The sequence below is a fragment of the Symphalangus syndactylus genome, chromosome 12 (assembly GCF_028878055.3).
Source record: "Symphalangus syndactylus isolate Jambi chromosome 12, NHGRI_mSymSyn1-v2.1_pri, whole genome shotgun sequence".
In the NCBI taxonomy this organism is placed as follows: domain Eukaryota; kingdom Metazoa; phylum Chordata; class Mammalia; order Primates; family Hylobatidae; genus Symphalangus; species Symphalangus syndactylus.
Window position 1 is genome coordinate 140,715,819 of NC_072441.2, and position 18,345 is coordinate 140,734,163.

Consider the following 18,345-nt stretch of genomic DNA (forward strand, 5'->3'; position numbering starts at 1 on the left):
ACATTTGTTCCCAAGGACTCCAGGATGTGTGGGCCTTGTTCTTGCCCCTGACACAGAAAGCTCAGGTATTTAACTGTGCACCAGCTGCCATCCTAAGTTCTTGGAGGAGGGAAACAGGTCCAGAAGTTGCAGCACACAAGTAATATATAAACACAGGGGCATGGCTGTGCGCTAATAAACCATTTACAGAAGCAGCCAGGGGCCAGGTTGACCCATTAGCCGTAGTATGCCAACCCCTGATGTAGAAGGTGGAGATTTTCCCACTTTAGGTCTGCCCCAACCTCTGCCTGCCTCTCTCTGTGTTAATGATGCTAATGACACTACAAAAATAACAAAAAAGCTACCATTTATTCAGGGTTCATCTTGTGCCAGGGACCATTCTCAGTATTTTATATGACTTATCTCATTTCACCCTTATAGCATTTGGTAAGATGGATACAATGATTAGTTCCATTCTACAGATAAGGAAACTGGGGCAGAGGGGTAAAATGAAATGCCCAAGGTCACACTTCACCCCTCAATCCTTGGCAATTGTGGTTGCTAATTGCTAATTGTGGTTGGACCCAGCATTCAGACCCCGGAGTTCTTAACCACAACACGTGGGGCTGGAGCTGGGAGGTAGGGAGGTGGTTTCGGTCTCCCCTGCCTTTCAGGGGGCTACGCCGAACGTCTGCTTCTACAGCCAAGGCCAGCTTGGCCCTTTGGCTTTTCTGCTTCTTGGCAGGCCTCGCCTGCCCCACTTCTGCCCACCTGCCTCCCTGCCCGTCTCCCAGGATCTGACATGGGCTCCCCCTTCCCATGACTTCAGGGCAGGGGCTCATTTGAGCGCATCCAAGATCGATGTTGTACACGAGAAGGTGCAAATGTAAAGCTGGCTAAAGAGCATAATAGAATTTATGGAAATCACTGGCTTGCACCGCAGCCCGAGCAATGATGGAGGTGATTATTAATTAATCATGGTCTTGGGGGAACAGTATCAGTGCAAGGAGTAATTAAAATGAAGCATTGTACAGTTGTACCGAATGATGATTTATGAGCCCCAGGAATTGCCGCTCTGCCCTCTCCCCTCCGCAGGCTCAATGGGAAGGATTAACTGGACGAATTGTTTTCAACAAAACTAGTGGCTTGCGGACGGATTTTGATCTGGACATCATCAGCCTGAAAGAGGATGGCCTGGAGAAGGTTCGTGGTCTCAGGAGGGGGAGGGCAGGCGGAGGAGCAGGGGCTTCTTAAATCTCCTAGGGCAGACCTCAGTCAGAGGCCCAGAGGCAAGGGGCAAGACACAGTCCAGCTGCCCCTCAGGGATTGACTTGGTCCAGTGTAGCCCGTAGCTCTTGGGGGCCCATCAGAGAACAAGAAGGCCTGGTTGGACTGGAGGGTACAGAAGCCAGTGGCCTGGCTGCGGCAGACTCCCACACTGTCACTCTGTGAGTAAGGGTCATTGGGGATGCCTAACCAGGGAAGCATAACAAAGGCCCATGGGGTGGGTGGACTGTCTCTGAGTCCCTGCAGGGCTGTCATGGAGCAGAACGACAGACATGTTCTTGGGTAAAAATTTAAGAACACAAAAAACATAAAACCTTTCTAACCAGAGAGTGTCTCCCCTGTGAGTAGTGAGCTCACTGTCACTGGCGACATTTAAGCAAAGATAGAGCAGTTGCTTGTCTGGGAGACTGAAGGTGATTCTTACCCTTGGAAAGAGGTTGAAGCACTTGGATTCTGAGCTCCTTCGCCCTGGGCTTCTAAGGCCTCTATGATTCCAGAGAGTTTGGACCAGGAAAGTGGGCCTGCCTGGGGCTGGGGCCTCCCATCTGGCTAACATAGAGATGTTTTAATGAGGCCAACCCCAGTCCCTGAGAACCTTCAGCATATTCTGTCAATGTCAGGCTGCTGGGCCAAGAAGGGAGATTTAATACGAGCCCTCAATTCACAGCATCCCCTGGGACCTGGATTCTGGGGGCTCAGCCACACTCTGTCCCCAGCAAGTGGGTCCCTGGGAGCCACAAGGGCACCTCCCCAACCCTGCAAGTTGCTGTATATGAAATGGAGTGAGCAGAAGCCAGCAGAGTGGAGGGGCCACTTCGGATGCCTCTGGGCCTCAAGACTCTGATTTCTGTCCTCTCCACCCTGGCAGTGCCCTGGTTCAAGCCTTTTATGTGGATTATTTTAACCTGCCGCCCTGGTTCTTGAGCCCTCCAGCCATCCAGAGTGTACACACAGATGAGGCTTCCCCAAGCACAGCTCTGCCCTGCTCTGAAACTGCCCATGGCTCCCTAGTGCCAAGTCAGTAAACTTCAGCTCTCCAAGAAATGCACCAACTGGCCTCTCTGGGCCTTGTTTCCACATTTCCCAGAAACATACCCCATGGCCCCATCATGCTCCCTCCCTCCTGGACCTCCAGGCCATTGCCCACACAATTGCCCTGGTTGCAGGATATGACCTCTGTCCCTCAGGCAGAGGCTGGCTCTGCTTAGCTCCACGCTGTCCTCCTTGTACCTGTGGCCACAGTTATTCCAGTCTCTCCTGACTTTCCCACCTACTCATGGGAGCCGCTGTGCAGGGGAGGAGGTGGCTGGGGAAGCCTCCCTATTACTCTGTAATTATTTCACACCATATATAGCATCAGTCCCTTAATAACAGGGGCTGTGGCCTCCCCTCCTAAGATCACAGGGGCCAGTTTGCTTAACCCTACGTAGACAAACTCTATGAGTTCTCATCAAGCGATCTTCCAGCTTCTATTTAAGCTCCTGCAGTGATGGAGAGCACCCTTCCTCCTCTGGCAGTGCTAGAGTGAATGCAGTATTCACTCAAGTAGCTGTCCCACTTTTGCTCTCTCAGCTACCCATCTCTAGGGATAACCTAAAATTCTAGGGAGGGCAATTAGGTGGCACATATGCCACTACTTCCTGCCCCGTGCCATAAAAGGCATCAGTAATCCATCATTTGAGTACTCTTTCCATCTGAGCCCACCTGCAACATCCTTCTCCAAACAGCCTTCCAGGCAGCTGGTTCAAATTGGCCATAGCTAATACTCAAGAAAAACTCTATTCTCCCTGGGCAGAGGTTAGCCTGCCAGAGGCACTCACCAGAGGCACCGGGTCACAGCCACCTGGATTGTGAGCACAGAGCCTCCACAGCCTGGGTCCTCCTCAGTCCTAACTGGCCTCACATCTCCATAGCACCTGGTATCTAACAGGGCATGCAGCTGGAGCTGAAGTGCGGGTTTGTGCTCTTCATGTGGCCTCTGAACAGATGTTTGCCAAGCACCTCCTGCACCCAGGTGCTCTGTTAGGCACGCTCAAACTGAGCTTGGCTCTGAGCTCAGCCCACTTAAGAGAAGAGCCTCTTTGATGCTGTCTGCTGCTTTCCTCTCCTCGAGGCCCTGGGTGGTCTACGTAGGCAGGGATCCCGCCCTGAGAGGATGCTGAGCTCCCAAACACAGCCACTCTGCCTCGCATATTATCACTTCTGTTTGCTAAGCCGGGTCATAGCTGATCCGGCCATCTCCACCCGGTGGCTTTGGGAGGATTAAGGCAGAATTACCCGAGCATAATTACATGTCTCTCTGCTATCTGCTCTGCACAGCTCTGTTAATGGGATGTTTGCATTCAGCCTCTCTGTTTAATTGATTAAGTGTCCTGAGTACCCCCCGCAACTGGGCCAAGGACAGAGTGGGCATGCAGAAGCCTTCCTTGAGTGAGAGGAGCTGAGACCAGGCAGAGCTGGCCAGAGTTAGGTCAAAAAGGATCTTCAAGAGGCCCAGGATGATTTCTAAACTTGACCTTTCCTTCTCTACCTCTAGCCTCAGGCCCGATATCCACAAGGACGCTGTAGGGAGAGAGATTATTCCACCTCAGTCTGTGTGTCTGCCAGTTTTAAATGTAAAACCACAAAGTAAACGGCCTTCAAACCCAGCAGCATTTCCCAGTGAGGTCCATCCCCTCCTTGTGCTGCCACCCCAAAACAGCCACAAAGACTGTGTCCCAGGGCAAGACCTGGCACTGACCATAGACCCCTGATTCCCTCCAGCCCCTGACTGGCATCTGCTCAGCCCTGAGACCCCTGGGGCTGCCTTCGCATTTGCTGTCTCTCTCTCTGCATTTTCCCCTTCAGCTGTGATGGGCTTGCCAGCAAGGGAGGCGGCAGAATTCAGGGATTCCACACCTTGGGACCCTCATCAGGAGAGGAGGGAGAGCTGCAGGGATGTTGTCCAGAGCGGTTATAACTGGAAACACAATGGCAGTGGTGATGATGGCGATGATCATGACAATGAGGCTCATGATGCATGGGAATGAGATGAAGGTCTTGTCGATATGGAGGAAGATGGGTAGACCAAGGACTCGGCACCCTGTTTTCTGTCTGTCTGTCCATCCAGGTTGGGGTGTGGAGTCCTGCCGACGGGCTCAACATCACGGAGGTTGCCAAAGGCCGAGGCCCTAATGTCACCGACTCTCTGACAAACAGATCACTCATTGTCACCACTGTGCTGGTAAGAGCCTGCAGCCCCTGCAGGAAGGACTGTCTGACCTGGGGGGTGGGGTGGCCATTTGGGCTGGAGAGTCCCCTCTATCCCCTGCACCCAGAAGATGGAGGCTGCAGGTAGGTGGAGACATTTAGAGTCAGCAGGAAGCTGTCAGCGAGCAGCTGGAGTGCAGCAGCGCTGCTCACTGCCACGGGCGGAAGCCGCTGTGTTTTTGCGTCTCACTCCCACTCACTCCCCAAGTCCTTGCTGTCTGAGTAGGAACCATGCTGGATGGTGGAATTAAGGGGGTTTGACTGCCCATTGCAACCTGAGTGAGGATCCGCCTCTCCCACCCCAGTTCCCAGGCAAAAGCCTTTCCCACAAGTCACCCCAGCTGTGGTGGGTGCTGTGGCCACACCTCGAGAGCCCAGCAGATTCTGGGAGCCTGTACACATGCCGCATTCTATAGTGGCCCTTCTGAGAGCCGTCAGCCACTGCCACACCCCCTGCCTGGAATCACACCCCATCTTCTCTCTATTCCCCAACCAAATAGCACCACCTTCTCCTGACCCATTTCCAACCAAGAGGCAACTCTGGGGGCCTCCCATGGGCTCTCTGCACCTTTGAGCTCACGCGTGGGCAGGAAGACAGGCCCGGGCTGCTGACCTGCTTGTGCTGCCAGTGCTGTGCCCGCTCCACCTGTGCCTGTCCCTCCTGGAAGGCCTCAGAGGTGTCCAGAGACTCAGGACAGATCCTCTCAGGGACACAGCCCTGCTTTTGGGGGCTCAAGCCAGGCCACCTTGGGGAGAGGCAGCCCAGTCACAGCCTGGTGAATTATGACTGAAGACCCTTTGAGAACAATGCTAGCTCTAGTCAGCTCCGACTGATAATAAAGCAAATATATTTCTAAGGACCATATGCTGGGGTCATTCCTCTACACAAATGGGAGTTCAACCCGTTTTGAATATAGTGAGGCTGCCTTGGAGCAGAACCCAAGACAGGCTGGTCACCCTATACCTGGCCCCTTCCACGGTGCTCAGACGGGGCTTGTTCTCACCCACGTGCCCTCAGAGGCAGCTGAACCAGGCCCTACTGGGTGGCCTGGGATGATTCACCGTATATGTGCTTGGTGGCCGGCTGGCAGATGTCGTGGAACAGGAAGGGAAGTAATGGGGAAAAAAACCATTCTTCCAGGTAGCCCAGTGAGTGGCAGATACCAGGCATCCTGTTGGCATCCAGAGATAAATGTTAGCCTGTGAGTCTCACCATCGGCCCTCAGGGTTAGGATGATTGAGAGGATCTGGGCTAAAGATGATGGAGATCTCACGGTGGCCGACAGAGCCTGAAGAGGTGGTCTCAGGGGACACCTGTCCTCCTCTTTGGGGCAAGACCCCTTTTAGCATCTTCCCTAAAGCCACACATCCTGCTGGCCTTTATTGATCAACTTTTTGTTAACTAAACAAATATAAAAATCAGTCTGCTAAAACCGATAAGCAAAAATATCTCAAGAGGAACAGGGTAAAAAAAAAAAAAAAAACCTGTGATGTAAAAATGTAAAGGATGAAAATAAACAAATAACAAGAGCAAAGGGATTGGGGTGAAGACTAATGCGCAATTAAAGGGATATTGATGTGGATAAAAATAGAAAAGATAAAGGAGGGTTAAAAAGAGAACAAAATAAAAAAGTTAAAAGGAAAATAATAAAGAGAAAATGAAGATAAGGAATGAGATAAAAAGGAAAGATAGTAAGAAAGATGAAAAATTAAATAATTTATAGCTCTGACTAGACAAGGTAAAAAATGTAACACCCAAATGTCAAAAAGCGAAAGGATAAAAGTGTGACAAAGCTAAAATATAAAAGGGTAAAAATAAAATAATAAAAAGGTGCTAAAAGATTAAAAGCAGAGCGGCATAAAATGTGAGATATAAATAAAACACTTTTCACAAGGCAAGATTAAAAAAAGGTAAAACTAGGATGATTTAAGAGATTAGGAAGAGAGATGATTAAATGAGCTAAGGTGAGTCAGTCACAAAACAATACTCTGAATAGTAAGAGGCAAGCTAAAGATAATATACCAAAAGGATACAAAATACAAGCACCTTGAAAGACCATGGGGCTAAATTTTATTAAAATGGTAGCAGCCTGATTTCAAGGGCATAAAATCCTTCTGCAGAGGCACAGGGGATTTTTGCTACATAAGCAGAGGCAGAATCCAGGAGACACCCCATGCTCTTGACCTGTGAGTGCTTACAGCTTCTCTGTCAATACTTGCAGCTTCTTGCAAAGATTCCTGACCGGCTGTGCTCACTGAATCCCCAGAGGTTGCATTCCCAGTATCCTGCTGGTTCCTAGGCACCCCAGGGCTAGGAAAGGAGAGAACCCCCTTGGCCCGTAGCCTGGTCACAGCTCCATCCGTCCCACAGCCTCTCAGCCGCAAGGCATCTGGGCAGATACAACCCCAGAGCTCTTTGGGACATGCAGTGCCACCAGGACACGAGGAAAGAACAGTTTGATGATCAAAAAAGCACAGACCTTTGGGGTGGAGTCCTGGCTTTGAGGTTGATTTGCCATATGACCCTGAGAAATTGCTTACCCGCCCTGGGCCTCAGTTTGTCCACCTGAAAAAGGGAGGTGGTAATAATTGTACCTACTTCATAGAGTTCAGAGGATGAATTAATTAAGTGGCACAGAGTGCTAAGTGACAGCTGCTATTGTTATTCATTATTATTGATTACAAATCCAGTCCCCAGTGAGCTCAGCTTGAATACAGCATGCTGAGTGAGAGATCTTGAGAAAACCTCCACTTCTGTCCACAGGCAGAGCCCTGAACTTCACCAAAGACCCCTGCCCATGGCCACAGAGGTGATCTCTAGCACAGGCTGTTCTGTTACAAACTTAATTTGCATTTGAGTGCTTTCCAGGTTCATGGCCATTCCCTGGCTCACCATAATCCCCCACTCTGCCCCCCAGCCCTCCCTATTTGTTTACATTGTGTTTCTCAGCTGGCCAGTGGAGGCATTAGGGTTTGCAGCCTCATGGGTCCCTCATAGTCCTAGTCTCCTACTGAGATATAGAACTCCAGATCGGCCACCACCTCACCTTCTACCTTGGCCACCGTCTCAGCTCCTGAAGCAGATATCCCGCCGCCTATGGATGGGGCCACTGACCATCTTAACCACATCATGTAGTATCAAATACTCACGTGGCCTGGGGGTGACTGATGATTCAGCTCTCTCCATCCCCACGGCCCAGGGATCATTGCAGGGTGAGGTGTGCTTCTCCCTATGGGGCAGTGAGAGAAGCCTACTCTTTCCTGGAGGCAGGGGAATGGAGGGAATGACCTCTGAAGTATCCCTAATGGGGACAGAGGATGTGACACAGTCTTTACATGGGACTCCAAAGAAAGTCTGTCTAGCCAGAAGTGTCCTCGGAGTCTCCTGAGAGAGAGATGCTCGCTCCCATGCAAGGACTGGCCTGGGGCCCCCAGAAACTAGAGCTGCTGCAGATGCTCCAGAGAATGTTCCCAAAAGGCTCAGCGTGGTCTGCCTGTCTTGGAGCCCTAGGGGATGCTCTCAGGCTTGGGCTCTTTGGGACAGCTAAAAGGTGACAGGGAGTGGCCCAGCCCCAGCCGCTGTGGCTAAAAATCCAGCCCCATGCTTGGCAGCCTGAATGTAGGGCCAGCACCTCCTGCTGAGAGCACAGCCCCAGCCTGTCTAGGAGGATGTTGTCAGGGCAACAGCACTTTGAGTGACAGGCAGGTCCCGAGGTACCAGTACACGACATCAAACTGCTCTGCCTCTAGGGAACAGGGCCTGGATCCAAGACCCCTGATGAGGGGGAGTTTCTCCTCCCCTTTCTTTCCCAGGAATCCGGTGTGGCAGAAAGCAGCAGCTCTGTGTGAGCTGCCCCCAAACCTACCTGCTATTCTCCCCTCTCCTGAACCCCCGGCGTTAGGTGCTAAAGATGCCTTACCCTGGACGGACAGATGGCCAGAGCCCTGGCACTGCCCTTTCTGGCCCCTCAGAGCCACTGGCAGCCTCAGCCTTCCCCATTCCTGAGATGGAAACAGCAGCAGCCAGAGCCTGGATGCCTGCCCTCCCCAGCCCTCTCGCCGCCCTGCCCCAGCCTCTGTTCTGGTTCCGCTCTTCCACGAGCTCATGAAAAATTCATCTGCCCAAACCTCAGCTCACACACTGAGAAAACACACCCGGCCCACTCTTGGGGGCCCAGCTTTCGAAGGTTCAAGGCTCGTTTGGCTGCCGATGTGAGCCACGGTGTGGGCGTGCACGCGGGTGTGTGGGTGGGTGTGGGACCAGCTACGCACGGGTACTGGATACTCACTGGTGGGTGAATTTGTGCCACGTGCACATCGTGACCCGCATGGGCTCAACTGCCTGCCAGGCAAGCCCAACACTCAGCACCCAGCAGCAGGAGAGGGGAAAAAGCTGGGGCTAGAGTGTGGGCTGGGAGAACTAGCCCGGGCTGGGAACCATTCTAGGCCCCTCCTGCTGGGAGAACAGGACTCCTGATACTGTGTGCTGGTTCTAACTGGTTAAAGCCAAGGCCTCAGGTCCAAGGTCCTTGGCCTCCGTGTCTGAGAAGGGCTAGGCAGACAGGACATCTGAAAATGTGGTGCATTTGTGCCAAGGACATAGTGTATACTTGTGCGTGCATGTGTGGCTGTGGGCTGATATTACCTGTCAGAAGGGAGCTTCAGAACCCAGATATCAGGTAGCTAATCCCTCGATCCTTCCTGAATTGGGGATAACCCCCAAGACTCCCTCTTCCAACTCCATGGGCCCTGTCACTGGGAGAGGCTTAGCGCTAGGCCTGGCTTGAACGCCAGGTGAGTGATCGGAGAGAGACCGGACCAAGAACCCTGGCAACGGAAAGTCAGAAACGGTTATTTTTCTGGACCCCTGTTTTCTGTGACTTGTTGAAGAGAAATATTACCCCTGTTCCTATGGCTGTTCTCCCAGAGCAATAGGAGAGCGTGAAGTTATGAAATTGAGGGCACCTTCACTGAGCAATCGATTAGCAGCCGAGAGAGCTTGTGAATTGGCTGTCTGGACATTTCCAGTAATAAATTGTGAAATAGTCCATGAATAAGTAGTTGGCGGAGTTCAGAATTACCCCCTAGGAGATGTTGCAGGTCTAGAGACACATTACTAAGGCGAGCACCATTTTAATGCTCCGGGCTTTGGCTGTTAAATATGTATGCCATCCGCAAAGCACTTCCCGAAATTAATGGCATTTTACAGCTGCTCTGAAGGCAGCATATTTATGTGGAGATGTATAGATTCTGGGGCTGTGGTGGCTTCACAAATGAAGTGCTAATTTTAGAGGATCAGGCCAGGGAGGGGCGTGAAGACAGGGTCAGGAAGTGAGCTATCTCAGGGACCTTTCCTGGAACGGTTTTCCACTATCAGCCATGAGTTTTAACCTTTGATGACATTGGGCGTGGCCTCTAGGCTGCAAAGGTCACTGCAGTAACCAGCCAAATAGCATACAAGAAAACAGATAAGGGTGATGATGATTAATAATAATAATAAAAACCTTGTGAGACAGGTTCTCTCATTTTCCCCATTTTACAGAAGGAGGTGAATTTTGCGTAGGATTCTACGTGTGGTTGGTGGATCCTCTGGGAAAGATGGGACCTTCTCTCTAATTCTTTCCATCAGCTAAAGTCAGGGCCACCAGGTGCAGTGGTACAACTTGTCCATGGCACAAAAGCATCAACCAAAAGACCCTGCTCGCCAGGCCCCATGCCAGGGTGCAGGGGCATTGCCCAGAGATGAATGTGCATGAAGGCAGTGCATGGACCAGCCAATGTCCTCCTTCCTCCAGCCTCAGCACTTTTCCCAGGCCCGACCTGGACTCTTCTCCAACCTCGTTGAGCTGCCTACTTGGTTGGAAGGCGAGTGAGAGAGGCACTGAGATTAAGCATGGCGCCTAGCCGAGGGTCCAGCTTCCTACCCAGTTAGACTCGGAATCCCTGGATAGTCGGGAATCCCTTGGGGATTCAGAGACCGCCCCACCTCCACCAGTTCTTTCCCTGAAGCATCCCAAAGGACTGTTGAAAAGCTCCAGTGGATCAAGCATGGGGCAGGATGGGATCTGGAGAATTAGCACTGCTGGGAGAGAGGGCCAAACACTCAAGCCTGCCGCCACAGCGGGAGCCCAGCAGGAGGCTGCTGGTGAGCATCTGCTCCTAGGACCTCTGACGAGGGTCTTCACCAGGTCTTCCACTGCCCATCCCGCCCAGGGGCTCATGAGGTCAAGGGAATGGCCCTGCCAGTTGAGTGAAGGATGAGACGCCTCCATAGTTCAGCACGTGCCTTAATCTGGGCATGCGGACGTGAGCTTCCTGGTTTCCTGCATTCTGTCAGCTAACCATGGTCACACAGCCACTGAAGGCTTGAGACATTCTGTCACGTCGGGATGCTGAGGCAGGTCTGGGGACGTTTGGCTGACAGAAAGAGGCCTAGGAGCTATAGGCAGGAACAGGGCAGGGGGCGAAGGAAGGAGTCTCAGATGAGTCGGAAGAAGACTAGAGTTGTCCAGGAACAGGCTCTGGGATGGCAGCCCTTTACCTGATTCGGGGATCTGGAAAAGCAGATGAACTCCGGAAGGTCTGACCCCAGGGAACACACAGGAGACACAAGCCAGGCAGAGGTGCAGCTGACTGGGGAGGATTGGAACCGGATCCCGTCACTGTAGTTCAGCTCCTGTGTGATTTTGGGCAACTTGCTGACCTTCTCTGAGCCTGAATTTCCTCATCTATCACATAGGGACAGTGTTACTATCTGCAAGCTAGTGAGGCTTAAATCAAACAGTCTGTGACAAAGAGTTTAAATCAGTGCCTGGTGCAGAGTGGAACTCAATTGTGTTGAATTTTCTGGGAGTTCAGCGCATCCATCACAGACACGGGATGGGGCTTTGTGAGTGAAGCCAGATAGACGGTGCCGGCAGAAGCGTGGACTTGCGTGTTGACCTGGACTCGGGGACCTGGCTGCATCAGAGCCCACAGTTCCTCACACTGCATATCTCGACTGGATGAAGTGGATTGCCTCTCTCCACTGGCTCTTCTGCCTCTCCTCCCAGTTATTCTTTGCAGGGTTGCCAGGGGTTTGTTTCTAAATGAGAAATCAGACAAAGTCATGCTCTGTTCAAATCCGGTCCAAGGCTCCCCATCACCCAGAAGGAAAGAAGCCTGTGGCAGGTGGAGGGGGTGGATGGTGGGGGGTCTGGCATGGGACAGGCATCTCTGACCCACAAGCACGTTCCTGGGGATCACCTGCCCCTGAGGGAGGAGCACCATGGGCCTCAGGCACAGAACTCGCACTCTGGGGTCACACTAACCTGAATTCAGATCTTCTCTCCCTGCCAGCTGGGGGGGCTTGCACAAGTCACATATCCTCATGAACTTCACTTTCTGCATCTGTAAAATGGGATTATTCATACCCACCCCAGGGGGCTGACATTAAGGTGAAATGAGGCGATACCAGCTCCTGTCTGCTGAGCTCCGCTGGGCTCTGTGCTAGGCCCCCCACGGGCATAAACTCATTTGCTAATTGACCAGTGCCTGGCACAGCCACCTACCCATGAGCTGTCTCTGTTGCCAGTAATCACTCCCCTGGGATCCTAACACAGGGGACTGAGGAGATTCTTGGAAAGAGAACGGCATCCGGGAGCGTGTAAATCTAATCTTTTAAATTGGAGTTGGAAGAGAAGTTAGAGCAGAAGACTTTCTGAAGGGCTTTCCACAGCAGCGTCCTCAGACCTGAGTGGACGTCGGAATTCCCCGGAGGGCTTCTGAAAACACAGATGGCTGGGCTCTCCCCAGAGTTTCCGGTTCCGTTAGGTCTGGGGTGGGGCCTGAGAATGTGCATTTCTAACAAGTTCCCAGGTAATGCTGATGCTGTGGGTGCAGGGACCACACGCTGAGCCTCTATTACTAGTGCAGCAAAGAGACCATGGGCCTTGGGATCAGCCTCCAGTTCAAAGCCCTGCTCTACCACTCACTAGCTCTGTAACCACTGGGCAGTTAAATCAGTAAGTGCCTACCGAACTCCCGCCCCGTACCAGGTAGCCATTCATGAGGCCCCCAGCTGGCTCTCAGGACATGTGCTTTCCCGCTCCTGACTTCACGGGCCCTTTGTCTAAGCCACTCCAAGGGGTTTATAAAAACATGAGCAGAGGTCCTAGCCCTGACTCTCCAGTGCAAGCCTGCCTCCGCCCTAGCTACTCAGTCTTCGTCACCCCCTGCCCATCTGTCTCTGCAGGAGGAGCCCTTTGTCATGTTTCGGAAGTCAGACAGGACACTGTACGGGAATGACCGGTTCGAGGGCTACTGCATCGACCTGCTAAAGGAGCTGGCCCACATCCTCGGTTTCTCCTATGAGATCCGGCTGGTGGAGGACGGCAAGTACGGGGCGCAGGACGACAAGGGCCAGTGGAACGGCATGGTCAAGGAGCTCATTGACCACGTAAGCACGGATGGGAGCATGGGAGGGCTCAGGACCCTGGGGAGGCTTGGCCAAGCGCTGTCTGCACCACAGGGCTGCGCGGCCTGGCAGAGGAAGGCCCTGGGGACAGGAGTGATGGAGATGAATGCTGTGACCTTGAGGACTGAGGGGCCTCAGCTGAAGAAGTGCACCCCAGCTCTCATGGGCTGCCTTGCTCATACTCCCAAAGCCATTCCCCTCCGTACACACACAGATGCACTGGCCCCCATCTGATTCAGAGCCGGCCCCACTGGCATCTTCGATGAACTTGCTCTGGAGGAGGCCTGTGGCTTCTTGGTATCTTGTGCTCCTTTAAAAACCACCAGAGGATGCCACAGCTATGGGGCAAGGCACCCACATGAGACACTTCACCAAATTCTTGGACACAGAGAGAAACCTGTCACTGCATTGAGTAACTCTGGGTCTAGTGGGAGTCCAGGAAGCTGAGAGCTGGGAAGAAGGGATGAGCAGGGCCTGGCTGGAAACACCAAGGAGTCAGCCTCTTCCTCTGCCTGGGATCAGGAGAGGACTGAGTACAGCCGGGAGCCCGAGCAGGCAGGTGAGGGGGGTGGGGGTGGGGGGGACCTGGCCTTCTTGAGACATTGGGAGGAAGAGGGAGAAGCCACAGGCTGGGGACACCACCACAAGGGAGGAATCGGGAGTCCTTGGGCTCAAGTCCAAGTTCTTCCTCATTAGCTTTGTGAACAGGGGCAAGTCACTTGACCTCTCTGAGCAGTTTCCCCATCTACAAATTGGGCATGTTGATACGCCTTCCTCACGCGATTGTTGTCATAGTGGCACGAGACTGGGCCTAGAGTAAGTTCAGTAAGAGGGACCCTGGTAAGATGCTATGAGCGAACACATCATAGTTCTCAGACGCCCAGGCTGTGGCCCAGCAGGTCTGAGTTCAAGCCTCAGTTTTGTTGTGTGACCGGGTAAGTTCATCAATCTCACTAAGCCTCAATTTCTTTATTTCTAAAATAGGAGTAATTGTTGTTGTTAGAGACAGAATCACCCAAGCTGGAGTGCAGTGGTGCCATCGCAGCTCACTGCAGCCTCAAACTCCTGGGCTCAAGTGAGCCTCCTGCTTCAGCCTCCTGAGTAGCTGGGACTATAGGCACAAGGCACCACACCTGGCTAATTTTTTTTTTTTTTTTTTTTTTTTTTTTGTGGAGAACAGGATCTCACTTTGTTGTCCAGACTGTTCTCAAACTCCTGGATTCAAGTAATCCTCCTGCCTTGGCCTCCCAAAGTGCTGAGATTACAGGCATGAGCCAGCATGCCCTGCCTAAAATAGGAGTAATTAGCAACTACCACAGCTCCTGTGGTTGTTGGAGGAATTAAATAAGGCACCGTTTCCACAGGCTTACCTGGCACACAATAAACATGACCCGCCTTCCAGCTCAGGGCCCTTAACTTGACCGCAGCATTTTCTGTCAAGGAGCTGCTGCTGAATTCGAGGACCTGATCCATACTGGACCTCTTAGATTCCTTCTCTCATTTATCCTTATAACAGCCCAGTGAGGTAGGTACTGTTATTAACACCCATTTTACAGATAGGGAGACTGAGGCAGAGAGAGATGAAGTGATGGAGCCAGAATTTGGAGCCTCCCTGCCTCGTAGCCCTGTGTTCCAGCTTCTGCAAAGAACCATCCTGACCCCAGGGGCCAGGACGGAGGGAGGTTCATGCAGAGATCTTTGCAACCCACAGAGTACCAGCCAAAGGTTTTTATGACTTCACCTCTCCAGGATGGGAGCAGGCAGCATCAGGGCCTTCAGTTAAGCCCCTTTGCCTCTGTCTGAGGGGAGCTGCCTACAGAGACCTTGGAGGTTGCAAGTGGGGAGGGAGGCTGGAGCTCAAGGCATGAAGGCTGGAGCCTGGCCCAGTGGAGTCATTTCCTAGTCCCCAGCAAATTGGGCTCCTGTGGAAGTCTAACAGGAGACTCAAATGGTCAAGAGCATGAACTCGAGCCGGGTTTGATTCAAACTCTTCCACTTGCTAGCTGTGCATTCCTGGACAAGTTTCTTAACCTCTCTGTGTCTCAGTTTCTGCATCTGTAAAAGGGAAATGGTATTAATAGGACCCACTTCATCAGATTGTTAGGAGGACTAAGTTAACATAGTGTATTACATGGTCATCACCATGTCAGTATTTACTATTATTATTTTTATTTTTATCCTTACAACTATTCCTTGGAGGCTGGGGAGGGGCTTCAGGGAGTCCCCTTATCTCTCTGAGCTGCACTTTCCTAAACTGACACTGGGAATAATCATACCTGCTCCACGTTCTTCACAGCTTGTTGTGAGCCTCAGAGGAGACAACGGGTGGGGAAGCAGCTTCTAGATTGTAGAATTCAATATAAATGGAAGGGAGTGGTGTTGTCACCGTTATTAGTAATAACTATAATTATTATGGAAATTAGTCAGCAGGCCCCAGACGCATCTCCATCTTATCCACTCCCCTGCATTTATGAGTGGGGCTTGGAGTCTGGGGCTCCGGGTAGGCTCTGAGGCTGTCACTTGCAGAGGCAAGCTGGGCAGGGGAGAAGGAAGATCACGTGGAAGGTGGAGGCTGTGTGCAGAGGTAAGCGGGGCTGGGCCACCCTCATCACTCACAATATCTCCAGGGGCCCCACAGCTTTGAAGAGCTGTTTGCAAGGGAATGTGATCAGAGAAGCCCAGCATCAGCCTGACCTCCCTAAGCTGACCCTGAGCTGGGAAAAGGAGGGAGTGTGGTCCACGGCCTCCGAGCAGCCAGGCGGTGCTTTGGGCAGCCCAGTATTCACCAGGGTTACAGGCCTGATGGGACATGCAGGGGACCTTGTTAAGCCCGATTCTCTACAATTGATGAGCCTATTAATCCTAGCTTGGTGCCATTTTTAATAACATCATAACCATTTATTAGCGTCGTCAGATAATTAGTCTTCTCACGAGCCCATAGAAAGCGTGGTAAAGGCTTGGCAATATTATTACTTCCTTATTAGGGATCTGAATGTAGGCGTAAAGATGATGAATGCCCACCTTTGTAAGTATCTGCTCCCCAGGGCCCATTTGGAGGCCCTGGGCGGAGCCTCTGACCAGCAAGACTTAAAAAGCCCTTCCTGGATACTCCCTGCTAGCCTCTGTCCCATGCCACATGGTCTTCCAAGGGTTGCAGAAGAAGGTGGGGTGGCTAGAGGATGCATCGCCTCCTGCTGACACACTCGCCTGCCCCAAGTTGCCTTGAACTATAGGGGCAACAGCAAACATGATCAGACAGAGCAGTGATTATTCCCTCCATCCCCCATCTCTCTTCCAAATTTCGCTCTCTCTATATTTACTGCCTGCTTGTCTGTTTCCTCTTTCAAAAATCTTCTACTCACATCCGTGCCTTAAATTATTCCCACGTGTTTTGATGACTCTGGAATCTAACCGAAATGGGTTCAAATTCTGGGCCTAGCACATTTCAGCTGACAGCGGGAAAGTTATTCCATTTCTCTGGCCTCCATTTCCGTGTCTACAAAATGGGGATAATAAAAGAGCTTCCTGCCTGGCATTGGTGGGAAGATTTAATGAGATATGGCACCAAAATGCTTCGCCAAGTTCCCGGTGCTCAGTACACAGAAGCTGTCCCTCTCATCACTGTTCCTTCCAGGGACAGCCTCCCTGTCTAAAGTATGGCCATGATTGAATGTGATGGTGGTGGGAGGGTGGCCCTTCAGCCGTGGTCATCCTGCCAGGCCACAGTAGTCCAGGACCTAGACCTTACCCCCACTGGATCCAAACAGGGAGCCTCCAGGACCTGACTCACATTGATCAGACTCACAGGAAACTGAGGCACCACCAAGGTGCCACCCTCTTACTTTACTTGGGGCATTGGCCTTTTCTGACACTAGGAGTCCCCATCTGCCATCCAGAGCTTCTGTGTCCTGGCACCAGGTGCCCAGGAGCCCACTTGGGGAGTGCAGGGGCAGAACCCCAAGAGTGGAGAGCCTGGAGTCAAGAGGAGGGCTGCTGCTGGAGAAGGGGGAAAGAGGCAGGCCTTGAGGAGTCTCAGGTGCTGAACCAAGGAACTGGACTTTAGTCCTGAGGGCTATGGAGAATTTGAACCCACTGAAGTGGAGCCGGGGGGTGACATCGACTTGGCACTTGAGGAAGGTCACTCTGCTGCTGTGCCAAACCTGAGCCAGTATGAAGGCCATCGCTGGGACCCAAGCAGGGCGAGCATGGTGGCCTCACTCAGAGTGCTGCTCTAGGAAAGGAGGGAAGTAGATGCACAGCCAGCAGACAAGCAGGTAGAACTGATGAGGCTGGCGATTGGTGGGATGGAGGAGGTGGGGGAAAGGGAGGAGTTACGGACAGGGCATGGAATTCTACTCTAGACAGTTAAGGAGGTGATGGTGTCCTGCTCACATCAAAAGCCCCCTGGAGAAATTGAGGATTTGGGAAACATAGTGAGGTCCATTTGGGATGTGTTGGGATTGGGGTCCCCGTAGATGGTGGCCCTGTGGCTGGGCACTTGGATGAAGGAGCAGGGCTGGAGGCTGAGCTCTAGGAGTCATCAGCACATCCTGCAGCAAGCCTGGGAGGTGGAGACGCCAGCTGCTCGGGGGGAGCAGAGATGAGGACCCGGGGTGGGACCCTGAATGGCACGGATGAAAGGGTGGAAGCCACAAGATGCCTGGGCTGGCAAGGCTGGAGGGGAAGGAAGAGAATCAGGAGAGCATGGGGTGAAGGAGGCCCAAGGAGGAGAGGCTATTAGAAAGCGGGGAGGTTCACTGGCCGCAAGGAGGTCAAGGGAGATGAGGAATGAGCATCCTCGAGTTGGCACAAGCGTGACCTCCCGGGGTAAAAGGTCAGCCCCAGCAGGGTCCTCGAGTGCTCCTGTTCTCAAATTTCACCCTGGCAGACCCAGGATTCTGTCCTGGCTGCTCTCCCAGCCCCCTGCATCAGAGCAAGAGGGAGGCTAACAGGGATGCACAGAAGCTCTGCAGGCCACGGGAAATTGATTCTTTTCTCTCTAAGTTGTTACATCTCCCTGCAGTATGGATGGCCAGATAAGAAGTTTTCCCTGCCTCATAGATGGGGCTGGACCAAGATGAAGTATGGAACACAATGGAGACAAAGAGTCATCACTGGTAGCCTTCGCATATTGTATACTTTCCTATGGAGAAGTTGCACCACCCGCACATGCCCTCTGCTTCCCAGTAACACTGAGTGCAGACCAGGGAGGGTGGCAAAGCTAGAAGTGCCAATTTCTCTGTGTGACTCTTCTTACCGATGGGGAGCACCTGATGGGCTAAACTTGGCTGCTGCCCCAACACCTGGCATGGGCTGGACACACACAGAGCAGCCTCGCGGAATGAGGGACACGTGGGTGAACGCAGGGACTTGTA

General features: G+C 52.4%; 1 protein-coding gene across 7 annotated transcripts in view; it reads left to right on the top strand.

The window, feature by feature from the left end:
- Positions 1-18,345, top strand: part of GRIK3 (glutamate ionotropic receptor kainate type subunit 3) — a 239,247-nt gene that overhangs the window by 179,228 nt on the left and 41,674 nt on the right. For 6 of the 7 annotated variants that reach the window (XR_008652849.1, XM_055254586.1, XM_055254589.2 and 3 more), the window contains exons 8-10: positions 1,075-1,182; positions 4,376-4,489; positions 12,749-12,952. Coding sequence is in view for 6 of the 7 variants with exons in the window: in XM_055254586.1 (XP_055110561.1) it covers positions 1,075-1,182; positions 4,376-4,489; positions 12,749-12,952 (426 nt within the window). In the remaining variant the exon portion in view is untranslated. Of the gene's footprint in view, positions 1-1,074; positions 1,183-4,375; positions 4,490-4,820; positions 7,602-12,748; positions 12,953-18,345 lie in introns of those variants that run through there. The other variant, XM_055254591.2, reaches the window with a different exon arrangement.